Below are 17,263 nucleotides of genomic sequence, written 5' to 3'. Positions count from 1 at the left end.
CTTCATTCTTCACAACATACAACCCAAAAAGATGCAGCACAAACCACCCACAGCCTTGCTCTGTTATTCCCTGTGTGATATTCATTGAAATAACGCATGGAACTTGATACAATGGACCTCACATTTCACAGACTTTGTTTAGGGACTCTGTGAGGAGTAGTGCTAGTTTTGCTGTTGATATGTTTACACAAAACACTGGAGTGTTTCCTGGCATAACTATAATAAGAGATATGTGGCGTGCAGCGCTGTAAATATCGATAGTTGTAAAGAGTGTAAGTGTGCTATCTTTGAGATGGAGAGTTTTGGAGGATGTTTTCCGCTAACGGGAGTTAGCCTCATGGACTTGTATCGGTGTAGACGTGAAGCGCTAATAAATTGTCATATGAGAGAATACTAGTTGTTTACCTACAACTATCACCCAATTCCCTCACTGGTGACCCCGTTTTGTGTAATACGCGTTCAAGTTACGGCACGAAGTGTTATTTACGCGCCTACCGCGTCGGTTTTCTTTTCGCGATCGCGAGGGCCGGTGTTTTAGCTTCTGACAATGGCCTTTCAGCACTCACCGCCGCCCGGATCTCAGCAACATCTCTCCAGCATCCCTGCCGTCGTAGTGGATATGCCGCGAGATCCTTTGGAATCTTTCAGCCCGAACATGCAGTGGAATTTATCGAGTGCAGCCAGTTTCTGCCAACCGCCAACGGTCGCGGACTCTGGCTTTGTTAGCCTAGACTTTTCCACGTGTTCTCCACAGAGTGTTGTTCGGAACATTCCTACTCCTGTGTCGAACGCACAATTCAATACACTTCGTGGTGTCGAGCAGAATCTTGCCACTTTGGAAAATCCAGCAGTAAATTCAATCCCGAGCCAGTTCCTGCCACGTGTGTATCCTTCGATTTAATTTACGATCTGGTCAAAGCACCACCCCTAGCAGAGAAGTATGCTATGGCGAAACAGACGATACTGGAGCGCGTCTCAAAAACCAGGAGAGAAAACGTGCGACAGCTAATTTACGAAGAGCGTCTCGGCGACAGGTCTCCGTCCCAGCTGTGGCGGTGCATCCGTCTTCTCGTCGACGAGCAAGTTATGCCTGATGACACACTCGCAGAAATCTGGACAGAAAAGCTGCCTCTGCCTGTCCAGACTGCAATCTCTGCGTATGAGGATAGGCCAGTAAATGAACGTTTACGTGCCACCGATAGAGCTTACTCCGCCAGGCAGCGTGAGCTCCACGCACTGCATTCTGGACGTGACTGCACTAAGAAGCTGTCCAACACCACGCCCTTGTCTGGTGCTGCTAATAACAAGTTTGTTAAACTAGCCGCCCTACCTGCACCTCCAGCTCCGCCCAACGACAGCGCACCGGCCTCGGTGGAAGATTCTGGGTCGCATACTCCGTCACCTAGTTACTACCCACAGGAGCACAGGCCCGCTCAATCTTACTGTTTCTTCCACGCGAGATTCGGGGAGCAAGCACGCAAATGCCAGTCGCCGTGCTCTTACCCAAACTCCAACCGCATGTAGGCAGCGGTGCCACCTCCTGCGACATAAACAACGTGCACCATCCAACGTTGCATTCCGTTTTGGACAACAACAGTAAGTGTGGTCGAGTCTATGTCCGAGATTTACAATCGGGTGTACGGTTTCTGGTAGACACTGGCGCAGATGTCTCCTTGCTACCGGCTCGCCTAGCGACCAATAAAGTGCAACCGCACAAAACAGTACTTCGTGCAGTGAACTTGTCTACCTTACAGTGTTCGGGTTCTACACTGTATACAGTGAAACTTTCGCCCGAGTGCAAGCTGAAGTGGACGTTTTTAGAGTCAACAGTTGAAGAACCTATTCTCGGAATTGATTTCCTCGGGCACTATCAGTTGTCACTAGATTTTGTGAAAAATACTGTGTTTTACCCCCCACTGAACAAACATATTCCTTTCGCTCCGCCGAGTGACAGTTCGGCTAACACCAAACATGTGTGCTGGGCTAAGAAGTGCCCAAACCTATCTTGGACAAACGAGTGGCTAGCGGAGCGCGCCGAGTCTTCAAACTTGCGGATGGAACGTAGGGAAATGCTGTTGCATCCCCGCGACATACATCACGAGTTGACCTCCACACAACAACGCCTCGCGTCACTACAAGCGGACGACCCGTCGGCTACAGACAAGGTTAGTCCGTGCCAATCTGGTGTTCCCGTGCCCGCACACATTAATGACAATGTTGTGAACTCTGCAAACTGTGTCAGCATTCCCCCTTGTAATGACAGTGTATGCCTGTGTGCTCATGTTGCATGCGTTTCGAATGAACAATTAACCTCCCAAGCCCGTGGCAATGAAATACAGCTGTCTGCTGTTAGGCCACACCCACTCGGGCCTACAGCGCTCGTAGCGGCACGGCCCGCTACCAAAAACCAGTGTACCAACCTCGCCCAGGTTAACATGCGTGCGTTCGCTACGCAGCCTTCGAGCGATTGGCACGCCTCAGCGCCACAGCTTTGCTTGCCTGCCACCGCCTGCTCCGCTTCACGGACATCTGACTGTTTTGCCGCGCCACGTATTGCGGTAGTCACTAATGGCACAGTTCACCGGTTACGTCTAACCGCTGGGCCGCCCATATCGCAACGCCCACGCCGCCTCAAGCCGGAATTTATGAAAATTGCAAAAGAAAAATTAGATGATTTATTACAAAAGGGAATAATTGAACCTTCTTCCGGTTGCTGGGCTAGTCCTATCTTGTTTGATCAAAAGAAAGACGGTACTTGGCATATGGTCGGAGACTATAGGCGTTTAAATGCCCGCACCATCATTGATAAATACCCGGTCCCACACATTACGGACTTTAATCATGCGCTCGCAGGTGCAGAGTACTTCTCTGTTTTGGACTGCAAGCACGCATTTCATCAGATCCCCATGGCTCTGGAGGATATTGAAAAGACTGCCATAACCACTCCCTTCGGGTTGTTTCAATACAAATTTATGCCGTTTGGGTTGAAAAACGCCCCCCAAACATGGCAGCGTTTCATCAATCAAACCTTATCCAATTTAGACTTTTGTTTCGTATACATGGACGACATATTGGTTTTTGCTCATACTTTGGAACAGAGTAAGGAGCGTGTTCAAGTCGTGACAGACACGTTAGCAGCTGCTGGTATAGAACTGAACAATAAAAAGACTCAATTGCACCAGTCATCCGTCACATTCCTAAGTTATGTTGTGTCGTCGGACGGTCTGACACCACCGCAGGATAAGATCAAGCCTGTTCTTGAGATGCCACGCCCCCAGACCTATAGGGAATTACGCAGGTTCATCGGAACAGTTAATTATTACCGTAAACATTTGCCAGCTGCTTCTGCGGTGCAGGCACCTCTCACAGATGCACTCGCAGGCTCACAAACTTCCGGCACCCGCCAGGTCCCATGGACACCAGACATGGACAAGGCATTTAACGAACTCAAACAGCTGTTGGCCTCCGCTGTCACTATTGCTCACCCACGTGCGGACGCGACAATGTTTATCACTACTGACGCTAGTGACAGTGCTGTCGGCGCAGTACTGAGTCAGACATACAATGATGTTACGACACCCCTGCAGTTTTTCTCAAAAAAGTTAAACACTGCACAGAAGAAATACTCAGCATTCGACAGAGAATTACTTGCAGTGTACGAGGCCATAAAACACTTCAGAACTGATGTTGAAGGACGAGATTTCTATGTGGTCAGTGATCACAAGCCGTTGGTTCCTGCGATAAAAAATCCTTCGTCTGATCCGCCCCCACGACGCTTTCGTCACATCGACTACATCTTGCAAATTTACAAATGACATTCGCTACATCCGAGGAGCGGACAATGTGGTTGCTGATTTTCTCTCGTGTGTAGGTGCTGTCACAACCTTAATTAACTTAACAGACCTACCTCGGTTGCAATCGGCGGACCCTGATACCATGCAGTTGATTTCGGACCACAGCTCCTCTCTCAAACCGGTACGCTCTACCTTCCCCGGCATACCTGAATTAGTGTGGTGTGATGAATCGACTGGTACGTTGCGGCCGTTCATTCCTAAGCCCCTTCAGCGCCAGGTCTTTGACAAATTACACACATTAGCACACCCCGGTGTCAAAGCTTCCACCCGTCTGGTATCTGAACGGTTTGTTTGGAGAGACATGCGCCGCAACTGTCAGTCTTGGGCCCGGACATGCTTGTTGTGTCAACAGAACCAAGTTTCCAGGCACACTTCCTCATCCCTTGGCTGTTTTGCCCAACCGCCAGGCCGGTTTCATCATGTTCATGTGGACCTCGTAGGACCTTTGCCCCCCTCCGAGGGTTTCCGTTACTTGTTTACAGCCATTGACAGGATGACTCGGTGGGCTGAGGCCGTGCCTATTCCAAACATTACCTCTGAGACAATAAGCCGAGCATTCTTAGATTCGTGGATCTCTAGATTTGGCTCACCTGTTTACCTCACAACTGTCCAGGGACGGCAATCTGAGTCTTCAGTTTTCTCCGATTTATGTAAAATGTGTGGTATTGTCAAAATTCATACTTCTGCATACCACCTCCAAAGCAATGGGCTTGTCGAGCGATGGCATCGTACCTTAAAGTCTGCCTTGCGTTGTCATGACTCACTATGGACAGAAGCACTGCCCTTGGTGCTTCTTGGCCTTCGTGCGACTTTCAAGGAAGATCTCAAGGGTTCCGTAGCCGAGTTTGTGTATGGCCAACCGGTGGATTTGCCTGGAGAATTAGTCGCTCCCACCCCACTTCGTCGGCCCTCCGAACTCCCTTCACTTCTCGAGCGAGTGCGCTTGCACTGCAGCAAACTTCAGCCGCCACTTCCGGCTAGTCATACACCTCCGCGCGTGTACATACCGCGCACTCTAGACTCTTGTGGGTATGTGTTTCTCAGAGATGACTCAATCAAAGCCCCACTTCAGTCACCCTACACAGGTCCTTACAAGGTTGTCAAACGCTCCGGGAATAACATGGACCTCCTCATAAAAGACTCTGTAACCACAGTCTCACTCAACTGAGTGAAACCAGCTTTCATTGAGCCTCAGGTGGACCCCCCTGATTCGGCCCCTATCTCTTCCAGTCCTACTTCAAGTGGCCACTCATCTTCTCATACCATACATTCGGGTACTGATTCTCCACAGCGGGCTTCTTTGCCGAGCACTGCTTCTTCTCCGCTCTCATCTAATTCGAGTGGCCAAACTTTTCGAGGCTTCACTCCTCCCAGCCCTCGCAGTCGAGCTGCCAACCACTTGGATTCTACCATTGTGTCACCATCTTCGTGTGATAGCTCTTGGTCACGCCGTTCAATCCATGTGGGCTCCTCGTTGCCTTCGGCCACACTCCCTCGGCCGTCAGTTGATCACCCGAGGTTGTCGCCTGCGCAGTCCAGTGCACCTGCCACACCCCTCTCCGCAAACGCTTCTCCATGCCATGGCTTCCCCACACCTCCCTGCCGCCCCCCCCTGGCTCGTACAGGTGCCACCCAAGAATTCACAACACATGTACATCCTGATGACATACATAAATTATCTGTTGTTGTTGATGGTGATAAGGCGTGTGTGTTACTCTCGTGTGTCAAAATTGAGGGAGGAAGTGCAGAAACTCGTGTGGTGCGTCGCTTTAAATTAAGCACAAGTGCTGCGTGTGGCAATTTGCGTGCCTTTGTTAGGCCTTCTGGCAAGGTGATTCTCCGCCTGCCTACAGACGAAGTGCTACACCTCCACTCCAGGACAGGACGTCGTCTTCGGCCGCCGGCTTCGCTTGCTGATTTTGCCGTCGACGTACCGGGTTTCACCCCCCGGTCTCCTACCAGTCGACCGCTTCCGCCTGACGCTGAAGAACTGTATGTTCCCTTCCTAACTTCTCACCCCCCCTCCCCCCATTCACAGGGACGTTCTCCATACTGCGCGGGGGGGGGGGGGGGGGGGGGGGGGGGGGGAGGGGGCTATGTGGCGTGCAGCGCCGTAAATATCGATATTTGTAAAGAGTGTAAGTGTGCTATCTTTGAGATGGAGAGTTTTGGAGGATGTTTTCCGCTAACGGGAGTTAGCCTCATGGACTTGTATTGGTGTAGACGTGAAGTGCTAATAAATTGTCATATGAGAGAATACTAGTTGTTTACCTACAACTATCACCCAATTCCCTCAGATAGTAGCACAATGCAGTCATTACAGGAGCAATTATGACATATAAAATTTATTTATTGTGCTCTATATTAATATTTGAGTCTGTTGAATACAAATAAATGTCTCCCAGTGCAAACATAAACAATAATACAAACATAAACAAGAGGAAACTTGAAAATATAAACAAACGAAAATATGATGGATTTGAAAACAAAAGCCTTCTGCCTTAAGTTTTAAAATATTTGAACAATGTTAGTGTGCAAAATGTTACAAATACATGTTGCTCTCCAACAAAAATATCTGGAACACTATAAACATTACACATGTCTGCTATGTTACACTTAGAAAAATTCTTCTAATTTTAAAAGTGTTATTTACCTCTGCCATAGCTGGGTAAAAAATGACTCCTCATCTCCTCCTCTTTTTCCCTTACCAAACTTTCTTCTTAGGTGTCTACGAGCAAATTTAAGAAAATTTTCTCTTGATCTAAGTATACGGTTGTAAAGCCATACAGCCCTCTGTTGTGCTCTTTGAGGATAATAGTAGCCCATAAACCACTGCCTTAGACGTAATACATACGGCTCAATTATTGCCAAAATAAGACATAGCAGTACTATAAACCCTGAAAAAAGTATTAAATTTATTTTATTATATAGCGCACACATGATTAAATTTTGCATTATTCTGTTTGAATTCAAGCATGATGGATATTTATTTTCAGAGTATTTATGAGATAGATATAATTCAAATATAACAAAATATCTGAGTGTTTACCTGACAATTGCATGAACTTCTTTAATATTTTAAATATCCAGCACAAATTTAGCACATTTCAAATCATTAAGTGTAAAATGGATCAGTTCACTCTCAGTCTGAATGACTTTATATTGTGAAACAGTGGAAAGTCAGGTTAGAATTTTAGTAATAGATTGCTGCTAATCACTGTAAAGACAACATGCTGAGTTGCAGACAGGGCGAATGAGAAGACTGTTACACACTTACACCACCCACATACACACACTTTCCTGCAAGCAGTCATACCTGATACACACATGACCTTTATCTCTGGCCACTTTAGCCAGACTGGCCAGCTAGCAGTCTGGTTAAAGTGGATGGAGATAGCAGTCTTGTGCGCATGAGGTGTGTCTGCTTATGTGAATGTGTGTGTATTTTCTCTTTCTTTTCTGCAGAAGGCTTTGGCTGAAAGCTAAGTGAGTAACAGTATTTTTGTGGTGCCTGTCTGCAACTCAACATGCCATTTTTATGGTGAGTAGTAGTCTATTCTTTTCATAATGGTTGTCTTAACATTTTGTCATTCTAAGTTCTGAGGTTTCATGCTTGCTTGCAGAAGAAGCTAAGACAGCATAACAATAAGTAATGCACCACACAGAACAGTACTGATATGACAGCAGCAACTGTTATGGAAAGTAAAGCAAGCCAAATGACTTAAAATAGATTACAAACATCTGTCAGTGATGCTTGATTGCTAATGAAACAACTGATAATACTTGTCAGAATAAAAAAACATGGCAGCAGACCCCAACAAAAGAGGGCATGAAATCCACCAATGCCTGTTCATGGAAATGAGTATACTAACTAATGCTTCTCAGTATATTTGTTCCTTAATGAAAACTGTCATAAATAAAACATCTCATTTTCATAATAACAGATCAGTTCATGGTATCAGTACTAGAAATAAGAATAGTGTTCATAAAGATTTAATGACACTTACTTTGGCCCACAAAGGCATCCATTATTCAGGAACAAATGTTTTTAGTAATTTGCCAGCAGCCATAAAAAGTTTAACTACAAATGCTTAGTTTACAAGGAGCATATGGGATTTATTGATGGGGTATCCTTTCTAGTATACTGATAAATTTCTTATTACAACTGATTTCGCTATCTGTTATTAATAATTTCAGATAATGTAATTGTTAAATAAAATAAGAGTTCTGTGCATCTCCATATGCAGCTTTGTGAAGTGTTGTTTCTGTTTGATTGTTTGTGGCTACAAGAGTGAAAGAATTATTGCATGCACTTCAGTATACTGTACATTTATACATTTACATGTTTTGTGACAAGTGTGTTGTTACCTATAAAATGAAAATATGTTTAAGATTTTTTACTTATTCCACACCCAAGATTGTTGCACTTTGGGTGTTTGGAAGGGAATTAACACTTGTTTCTCTCTCTCTCATTACTTATTAATTATTCTTGTACTGTGATATGTTCTACATCCTTGAAGTGCTCCTCATTGTGGCTTTATGGAACAAAAACTATATCTGATCTATTGGTGTGAATACAGTACGATCAGTAACTGTACAAAGGTGTTAATTTTATTTCTCAAAATGCTGTCTGTTTCATCACTAGTTTGATCAGCTGTGATGGAACATTAATGAATTTATCACTAAAATTGTATATGAGATGAGATACTATATGTAAGGCTCTGTTCATCACATCAAATGTTACATTTAAAATTCACATATTTTGTATTCTTTGAGATTTATATGTGTTTATTACTTCATTTCTCCACACAGAAAGGGTATGTGGCATTGTTAACTCTGAGGGAGAGAACAAAACTATATAAATGGTAATGTTTTCTTTCCCTATGTACAATGGTGCCTGTGCAAGTGGGTGTGTGTGCTCATATGTGTGTGTGTCTAGAATACTACTCCAGCCACATTCCAATTCAAAGTGGTGTTACCTCACAGTACAAGCACAGAAAGTGGTTACAGAAGATGTTGTCACATCCTGGTGTGATAGCTTGCTGTTAAAGTCATTAAATTTATTCATAATAAGAAGGAGAAACATATGACAGTGCCAACAAAAATGTGGCATAAAATGCAAGTACGAGGCAATAACCAAAAGCAGAAGTTGAATAAATCAATAGTATGTAAATTATGGAAGGAGGGGTGTAAAGCTGAGAATATTGAGATTTAAGTATCCATCCGAAAGTAAAAGAAGCAAACTACAGTACACACAATGAATATTCTGTTGACAGTAGTGTGTTTATTGAGCATCAAGTTCTGTGATATTAATTATGAACAATACAGGGAAATCACAACTTATAAAAATCCCATGCTTTTGCTGTACAAAATAAGACTTTAAAGCTAGCAATGAAACTCTGAGAAAAAACTATTTTGTGTATTGGAATTGGTTGTGAAAGTTGCCAGAATAACTGAGTCATCATGTCTAAATGAGATAATATAGTTGCAAAAGGCCATACTACATTACATTTTTACCAAAAAGATGAATGATCAGAATTAAAGCTGCCAGTGATTAATTTAGGCAACACATGGTTTCATGCTTGCATGAAACCATGTTTTGTTTAAAGAAACCATTGGCAGCTTTAATTTATTTTGGTAAAGGTCTAGTGTAGTATGGCCATTGAATAAATGTTGCCAAGATAAAATTGTGCAAGGAGTATTAGAAAACAAAAATGCTGGTCAGTGTTTAATTGCTGTACATGTGAGTTTCATTACGCATACCCTCTCTGTGTGTAACTCAAAAAATAGAACTTTGGACTATCTTTCAGAAGAAGACAACAAAATATAAGAAAAAATTACATAGAGACCCAGCTTATTCTCCAATTATCACCTAGAAGTGAGGTCTGTTTGATAATGCTCCATATCTACAGAGCAGAAAAATAAATCAGCTTCCTCAATTTTGCTAAAAACTGAAGTAGAGCTCCAACCAGCCAGTAATTTTTATTTATTTACTTATTTATTATTTGTCCCATAGATCAAATCAGTACAATGGCTTGTACAACTGATATGGGATAAGTCAATACAAATATGCAGTTTACAGGAGACTAAAACAGTAAACAAGAACACAGAAGAATGATTATTTTACATTACCTACAAAATTATGTTACTTAAATTTACAGCTTTACAGAGAATTGTTACATGTTGTGACAAAATTGACTTAACAACATTCAGCTTTGATACATTATCATGCACTAAGACAATTTTGATTCCAAATATTCCTGGATGGTATAAAAGCAGTCTTTTATTAAAAGAGACTTCACTGTCTGTTTGAATTTATTTATTTCTTGGATTTCTTGTATAAAAGTTGGAAGATGATTGTATAATTTTATTCCCATACACTTGACACAATCACTGTACAGTTTTGTTGAGTGGGTAAGTATTCTTAGAGAGGTTTTTGATTTTGTGTCATAATCGTGTTAATCCATATTTTTGCTAATTTTGTTGATACTTTTTTTTGGTAAAGAATAATAATTCTAGTATGTATTGGCATGGGAGGGGCAAAATATTTAGTTTCTTAAATAATGGTTCACAAGTGTCTCTTTGTTTTTTTTGAACATAATTGTTCTGACTATCTTCTTCTGCAGTTTGAATATCTTAATTGATTCAGAATTTTGGCCTCAGAAGATGATTCCGTAGTTAAGTACAGAGTGAAAGAGTGCATGGTACATTGCGGTTAGGGTACTTGTGTTAGTGACATTCCTTATTGATCTAATCATGAAGCATACTTTACTAAGTTTTGTGCTGGTAACATCAATGTGCCTTTTTCATGTGAGTGTATCAGTAATAGTGACCCCAAAAATTTTATTTCATTTTCAAGTTTAACATTATTTTTTTCTAGTGATATAGTTGGTAGTAATGGATTTCTGTTTTGGGCTGTGTGGAAGGTTATTCCAATTTTTTTTTTTTTTTTTTTTTTTTTTTTTTTTTTTTTTTTTTTTTTTTTTTTTTTTTTTCATTAAGCAGGAGCCTGTTACTTTGAAGCCATCAACTTATTTGATCTGTGGTCCTATCTATATTAGATTGGAGAATTTGTTCGGGCGCAGATATGAGTATCAGCAGATATGAGTATCAGCAAACAAAAGGGTTTTTGGGTCTGGTAGGCTGTGAGAAAGGTCATTTATGTAAAGTAAGAACAGCAAGGGGCCCAGGACGGAACCTTGGGGAATGCCTTGCTTTATGGTATGTATGGAGGAATGTGCAGTGGTAGCTGTACCTGAGAGCTTAGTTTCATTTAATTCGACATACTGCTGTCGATCTTCCAGATAGCTGGAACCTTGCAAAGAATAAGAAATATAGCCTTAATATATCAAGCACCACATTTTGTTGGTTAAAAATATAGCAGCTATTGCTTTTGCTGAAAATATAATTATATCGGTTGATATAGAGCTGAAAGAACAGTTGTCGTTAATGTTCATAACTGAAACATCAGAAAAAAATTGACAGAAACAGGTGTGGAAGACAGAAACATTATTGTGGAAAGTAGAATAAAATGGTCTTGGGATTGCAGCCACATCTCATGGTTACAATGCTTTGTGTTTTTGACCAAGCACCTGTTAACCATTGTCTAATGAATGACTGCTGGAGGTATCACTAACAATGAACAGACAGGACAGACGAACTAGTAGGGGATGACAGGCACAACGACCGACCAGGACACAACACGATGCAACGAGCAAGAACTGAGGTGATAAACAGCGAGAGAACAAAAACACAGGAACACTCCAAACAATGACAGCGCATATCACAACACATGGAACTGGAACACAGTAGGGCCGAGAGGCACATGCAAACTACAGTGAGTACCAGACTGCCAGGATAGAGGTGCATGGCTGCCTAAATACTTGACTGTGGGAAATTCAAAAGGTCTGGTATGGAGAGTGGCGCACTTGCACGATGAGGTTCCCGGCACAGGCACAGAGACCCCTTGTGAGTATCCAGATCCATACTCTCATGCATGCATTCAGCTTCCACACTCTCTGACACCAGACCCTTCCTCCACGAAAACCATGCATAGGGGCATAAATGCCCTGGATGGTGCTGTGGTGGGCAGAATGAGAGAATGGAGGGTCGTCCTGTATCACTGACCGCCAGCGGTGGGTTGGGAGGGCAGTCCATGGAATCCATCAAAACGTCACCGGAGGGCAGGGCATTGCATGGCACCTCCAATCTTTCTGAATGCAGGAAGAAGTGCCAGTATGCATGCATGGAGCCATAAGTTACCGGCAGTGAGGCTGACTCGAAGGCCTTGTGCACACCAGGAGGAGGCAGAGGTTTGGGGGAAGTGAGGTGCCACAAAGAGTTATGAGGCAAGAGTTGGTTATAGTGGCAGCACTTGAGCCCCTTCTGTGTCTGTACCGATGTCACACAGCGTCTATGGGTCACGACTACTGTTGTGGGAGTCCAAGCAGCCTTGCTCCCATTAGAGCAGGCCCTTACGGCTGTGCCCAGTAGAGATGGGTCGTTCGTGAGCTAACGGGTCCAAAGGAATGGTTCACCAAGATGAACCGAACGAGCGAGGAATGAATTCTAAGGAACAGTCTTTCATAATTCACTTTGGTCGTGGCTTTGTACTTATAGTTCCCGGGAACGGGAAACGGTCAGTCTTCTTCCCGCAAAGGCACATCGGCTGGTCTCGTTCCAGCCCCAGTCCTGTTCCTGTCTGTCTAGGTCTTGGTCGCAGCTTTCTACTTATAGCTCCCAGGAACGGGAAACGGTTGGTCTCATTCCTGAATGGCATGTCGGCAGGTCTCGTTCCAGCCTCGGTCCCGTTCCTGTCTGTCTTGGTCTCAGTCTTGCTTGGCCAACCTTGTCCTTCTTTGTGTGGCCACTCGTTGCAGTTCCACTGCCAACTGCTCATAGTTAGTTCAGTATTGAGTTGTTGTTGTTCATTTTGTTCACTTCGCAAGCCCATTCTAGATCAGTTTCAAACCTTTTTTGCAATCTGAACTTCTGGTTCTTTTCATATTCTATTCAGCATCCACGACAGGTAATTAAAATGTATTTTATAATTACATAAATTACATAAAAAATATGTGGTATATAAGACATACATCTTTTCAGGTAACAAAACGGCGTATCAGCTTACTTCACTATTTCAATATACATCAGTAGAAATACTTGTAAAAAGGCAAGATTTTTTGTTATTACACATGCACAGGATGTCGGTGTGGCATACACATGTGGCCATTTTCCGTCTTTTTTTGATCCAAGGTAAAAGAAGATGTTCATTGGTATGGAAGACAGACCGACTTACAAACGAATGAAGCCCATGCTTTGTAACCGAGTGTATGGTGTCACATTTTGTAAAGGGAATATTTTAACTTCTACAATGTTACTTCAGTGGTACAGGGTGGTGCACAAAAAATTGGCCCTGAGTACTAGACTGCTCATTGTTGCCCACCAATCTTCATCTATTGTTTTGAAGTTGTTTGCGTTAGCTTATTTGTTATTTCTTCACTGGTTAATTATTAGATTTTTATCTATTCTGCTCGTAGCGGTCAACAAATCATGTGTAACTGGCAAGCAGTCTGTACTTGGGGCTGGTTTTTCATGTGCCACCTTGTATTATTTCACTGTGATCAGTCACATAACACTGCAGTTGGCTAAATGAGATGTTTTGCAGAATCACGAAAATTACAAGTGAGAAATGTGTTATGAATAAAGACTCTGTACTCCAGGGGGGAGGCAAGTCCCTCTTGGCGCCTTCAATCTTCAGTCACCTATGCTACTAATGTTCAATTTTTCATAAGAACCATATACCAAGCATAATGAATATTGAACGAGTAAAAAATTAACAATTCCCAGAAAAGAGTGATCACCAGTGAACTAGTTCCCAAGGGTGAACGACTTTGCTCATCTCTAGTGCCCTGGGTGTAGCAATGAGAGGGTCAGAAGTGGGGCTCAGAAGGTGATGGCATCAGAAGCTGGAGCAGGGTCTGTGGGTGCCACCCATGGAGGTGTTAGGCTGAACTATGACCATCAATCGGTGTGGTGCGATAAGTGCTCAGGAATAAGGTGAGGGCCGATGAGGTGGCAGAGGATGTGACCACTTTTGTCAGCTGTTATTTAAATGTCCTGACCAGTCATTCTGCTGTACCATTGGAGGACAAATGGAATGGAGGGGTGCGGATGTGTTTGATACTGTTAGCCTCACAGATTACATGGAAGAAGGCTGCCATGAATTGGGGGCCATAATTGGAGACCAAGGTACAAGGCAGGCCTTCGACAGCAAGAATCTGAGTCAAGGCCTTGAGTGTGGCATCAGTTGTGGTGGACGCGATGCACAACACTTACGGGTGTCTAGAACATGCATCCACAATGAGAAACCACATTGATCCAAAGAATAGGCCCACAAAATTTAGATGGATGTGGTCCCAGGGTTGGCAAGGCATGGGCCAGGGTGCAAATGATTGTGTGGCTGGCCTGCTGATGCACAACTCTGTGTATCCACGGACCAAGTGTTCAATGTCACCATCTACACCAGGCCAACATACATGCCAGTGAGCCAACGCCTTCATACAGGACATCCCCATTGTCCTCTGCGGTCAACAGGACATCCGCCCCTGTGAGAGCCTGTGTGAGAGGTGCTGTCATGGGCTGAATTCAATTTTCAACCAGTGAGTCACACAGGTGGACCAATCACGGGTCACATAGTGGGGAACCTGCTGTAGAATGGGGTCCCGGAGTGTGGCAGAGCGACCTGTGCAGCCATGACGGAAATCAATCCAGTTTACCTTGGTGGGCCATATCAATATGAAAGCAGAGGACTTCCTGATAGTCAAACTCATCAGGCCCAAGGAGAGACATGACAAGGCATCTGCAATGGAGCATTGAGAGGTGGGCTTCTATCAGATAATGTAAGTGGAATTGTGTAAAAACAGCACCCAGAACTGGAGACATTAAGTAGTTTGCTCTGGCAGGTGTGTGTGTGTATGTGTGTAGGACGAATACGGTAATCAACGGCTTGTGTTCAATGAGGAGAGTGAAATTCAAACCAGACAGGGAGATGTGAAACGTTTGAATGGCAAACACAATCGCCAGAGCCTCTTTCTCAATCTGAGAATAGTTCCTCTGTGCTGGGGACAGTGTCTTGAGCCCAAACACAATGGGCTGTTCTAAGCCATCCTCATTCCTATGAGCCAGGGCTGCCCCAATACCATAAGCCAAAGCATTGGCGGCCAAAAGCAAGAGGAGGTCCAGAGAGAAGGCAATCAGGCAAGGGACAGACTTGAGCATATTTTTCAAGTGGAGAAAAGCTTGATCACAGAGGAGTCCCATTGAAAGCACCCATTTGCAACAGAAGTGATTAAGGGGCTGTGGAATGTCAGCAGCCAGGGGTAAAAACTTAAATAGTAGTTATCCTTGCCCCCCCCCCCCCCCCCCCCCAAAAAAAAAAAAAAAAAAAAAAAAAAAAACTGGAGATCAGATAAATCCTTGGGGCAGAGTGGGAGTTGATGGTGGTGATGTGATCCAACGGCCAAATGCTGTCTTTACTGAGCCAGTGGCCCAGGTATTCAACTTTCAGTTGAAAGAAACTGTACTTTTCCAGCTGAAAGATAAGTCTGTGGCCTGCAGGGTGTGAAATAAGGAATCAATGTTCCGCAAATGCTTGTGTATGTGGCTGGTGACCAAGATGTCATCAAGATAATTGACACAAGCTGGGATGGGCTGTGTGAGCTGCTCCAGGTATATCTTGAAAATGGCTGGGGCCAAGGGAATACTGAACGCAAGGCACTTGTATTTATATATCCAAAAGGCATGTTGATGATAACAATGTTTTGGGTTTCCTCATCTGAGGGTAATTGGTGGTAAGCCTCTGCCACATCAAACTTAGAGAAGTACTCACCACGTGCAAGTTTGGCAAGAAGGAAATGGAATAAGTTTCAACCAGGTACTGTGTGTTCACTACTAATGGGATCACCAAAGCACTTGCTTTGAGGGGCTTGATGACACCAGCAGCCTGTAGTCAATCGAGTTTTTGCTTGACTGCTGGATGTAAGGTCACCGGATTGGGTTGAGCCCAGGAGAACCATGGCTGCGCATCTGGGCGGAGAGCAATGTGCTCCTGGCAGTCTGAAGCACAACCTAAGTCAGACCGAAACAGACAGGCCTAGGATGAGCACAGATCCTCGATATCCTCGAACGGGACGGCAATGGAAACAACCTTAACTTCATCAGAAATCGAAAAGCCAAACAGTGTGAAAGCATCATATCCAAAAACGTTTGAATCTGAGGGATGATCAACCACCAGTAGGGTTAGGAGCTGGGGAACATGTTTATAGGTGGCCGGGACCGAGAACTGCCCACGGAAGGTGATAGAACCGTTACCATATCTGACCAATCACCAAAAGATGGGAGACAGCTCTGGGAAACCCAGGCGAGTATATGTTGCCAGATTGATCAAGGAGGCCATATAGATCTGGAAATGAATGTCCATGTTAAAAATGCAGAGCATGAGGAAAAACTTCTGTGTCAATGGGGCATCCCATGGAGAGAGGGCATAAATGCACAGCAGGCCACACGTAAGTGATTCACGTGACCCACGAGGAACTACTGGTGGCTCCAAAACCATAGAGATGTTGAACAAGGAGGAATCTCAATGATGTCGCTCTCTGTGAGCTGTACCACATTGACAGCTTGAGGGAGGCACCTGTGGGGAGGACTCTACTGCTGCCACCTGTGGCCTCGCCATGAGATGCTCGTTTGCCATTTGTGCAATTTCAAAGAAGTGGGCTATTCGCAGAATATCTTCCAGTGAGGGGTTATCAAGTTTCAACGCAGCCGTGCAGACCTCTGGATTGGATGCTAGTTGAATGGCAACATCACAAGTTAAGGAGTCCACATATGAGACCTTGCAATGCTGATTGGTGCAAGTGAAGTCACATTTGTGGCTGAGACACAAGTCCATGACCCAAGAATGGTATGAGTGACTGGACTGTTTAGGGTACAGGTGGAACTCAAGCCAAGCTGCCATAACATGGTATCACTGGGAATAGTAGTTAGTCAGCAGCACACATACCTCATTTATGGAGAAAGCCATGGGGTCTGACAACAGTGCCAATTTGCGTAGCGGGAAGAATGGTCTGGTGATGCCCAGGACAAGGATAACTACTGCTGTAGGGACTCGTCTTTGACCTGAAACGCTGTGAAATGTTGTTTCAGATGATGCAAGTATGTTTCCCAGTCTTTCTTAGCGTCGTTAAAGGGTGGAAACAATAGTGGACATGAGGAAGGGTCAGAAACTGGGACACGCGGGAGCTGGTGCGATATGGCACCCTTGCCATGACTTTGTCCATCAGCAAGTACAAGGATTGTTGTAAGACTTCTAACTGGCACTGCTTCTGCTGCATGAGGTACTACTGTTGCAC

The 17,263-nt window shown here is 44.1% G+C and overlaps 1 protein-coding gene across 1 annotated transcript in view; it reads right to left on the bottom strand.

Moving 5' to 3' along the window:
• LOC126285668 (DC-STAMP domain-containing protein 2) overlaps positions 1-17,263 on the bottom strand; it is a 287,117-nt gene that overhangs the window by 128,930 nt on the left and 140,924 nt on the right. Inside the window, exon 11 of the mRNA XM_049984879.1 lies at positions 6,508-6,751. Coding sequence (XP_049840836.1) covers positions 6,508-6,751 — 244 coding nt within the window. The remainder of the gene's footprint in view (positions 1-6,507; positions 6,752-17,263) is intronic.

The sequence above is a fragment of the Schistocerca gregaria genome, chromosome 1 (assembly GCF_023897955.1).
Source record: "Schistocerca gregaria isolate iqSchGreg1 chromosome 1, iqSchGreg1.2, whole genome shotgun sequence".
Classification (NCBI taxonomy): Eukaryota; Metazoa; Arthropoda; class Insecta; order Orthoptera; family Acrididae; genus Schistocerca; species Schistocerca gregaria.
Note: the sequence above shows the minus strand (reverse complement) of the source record. Positions and strands in the feature narration are given on the sequence as shown.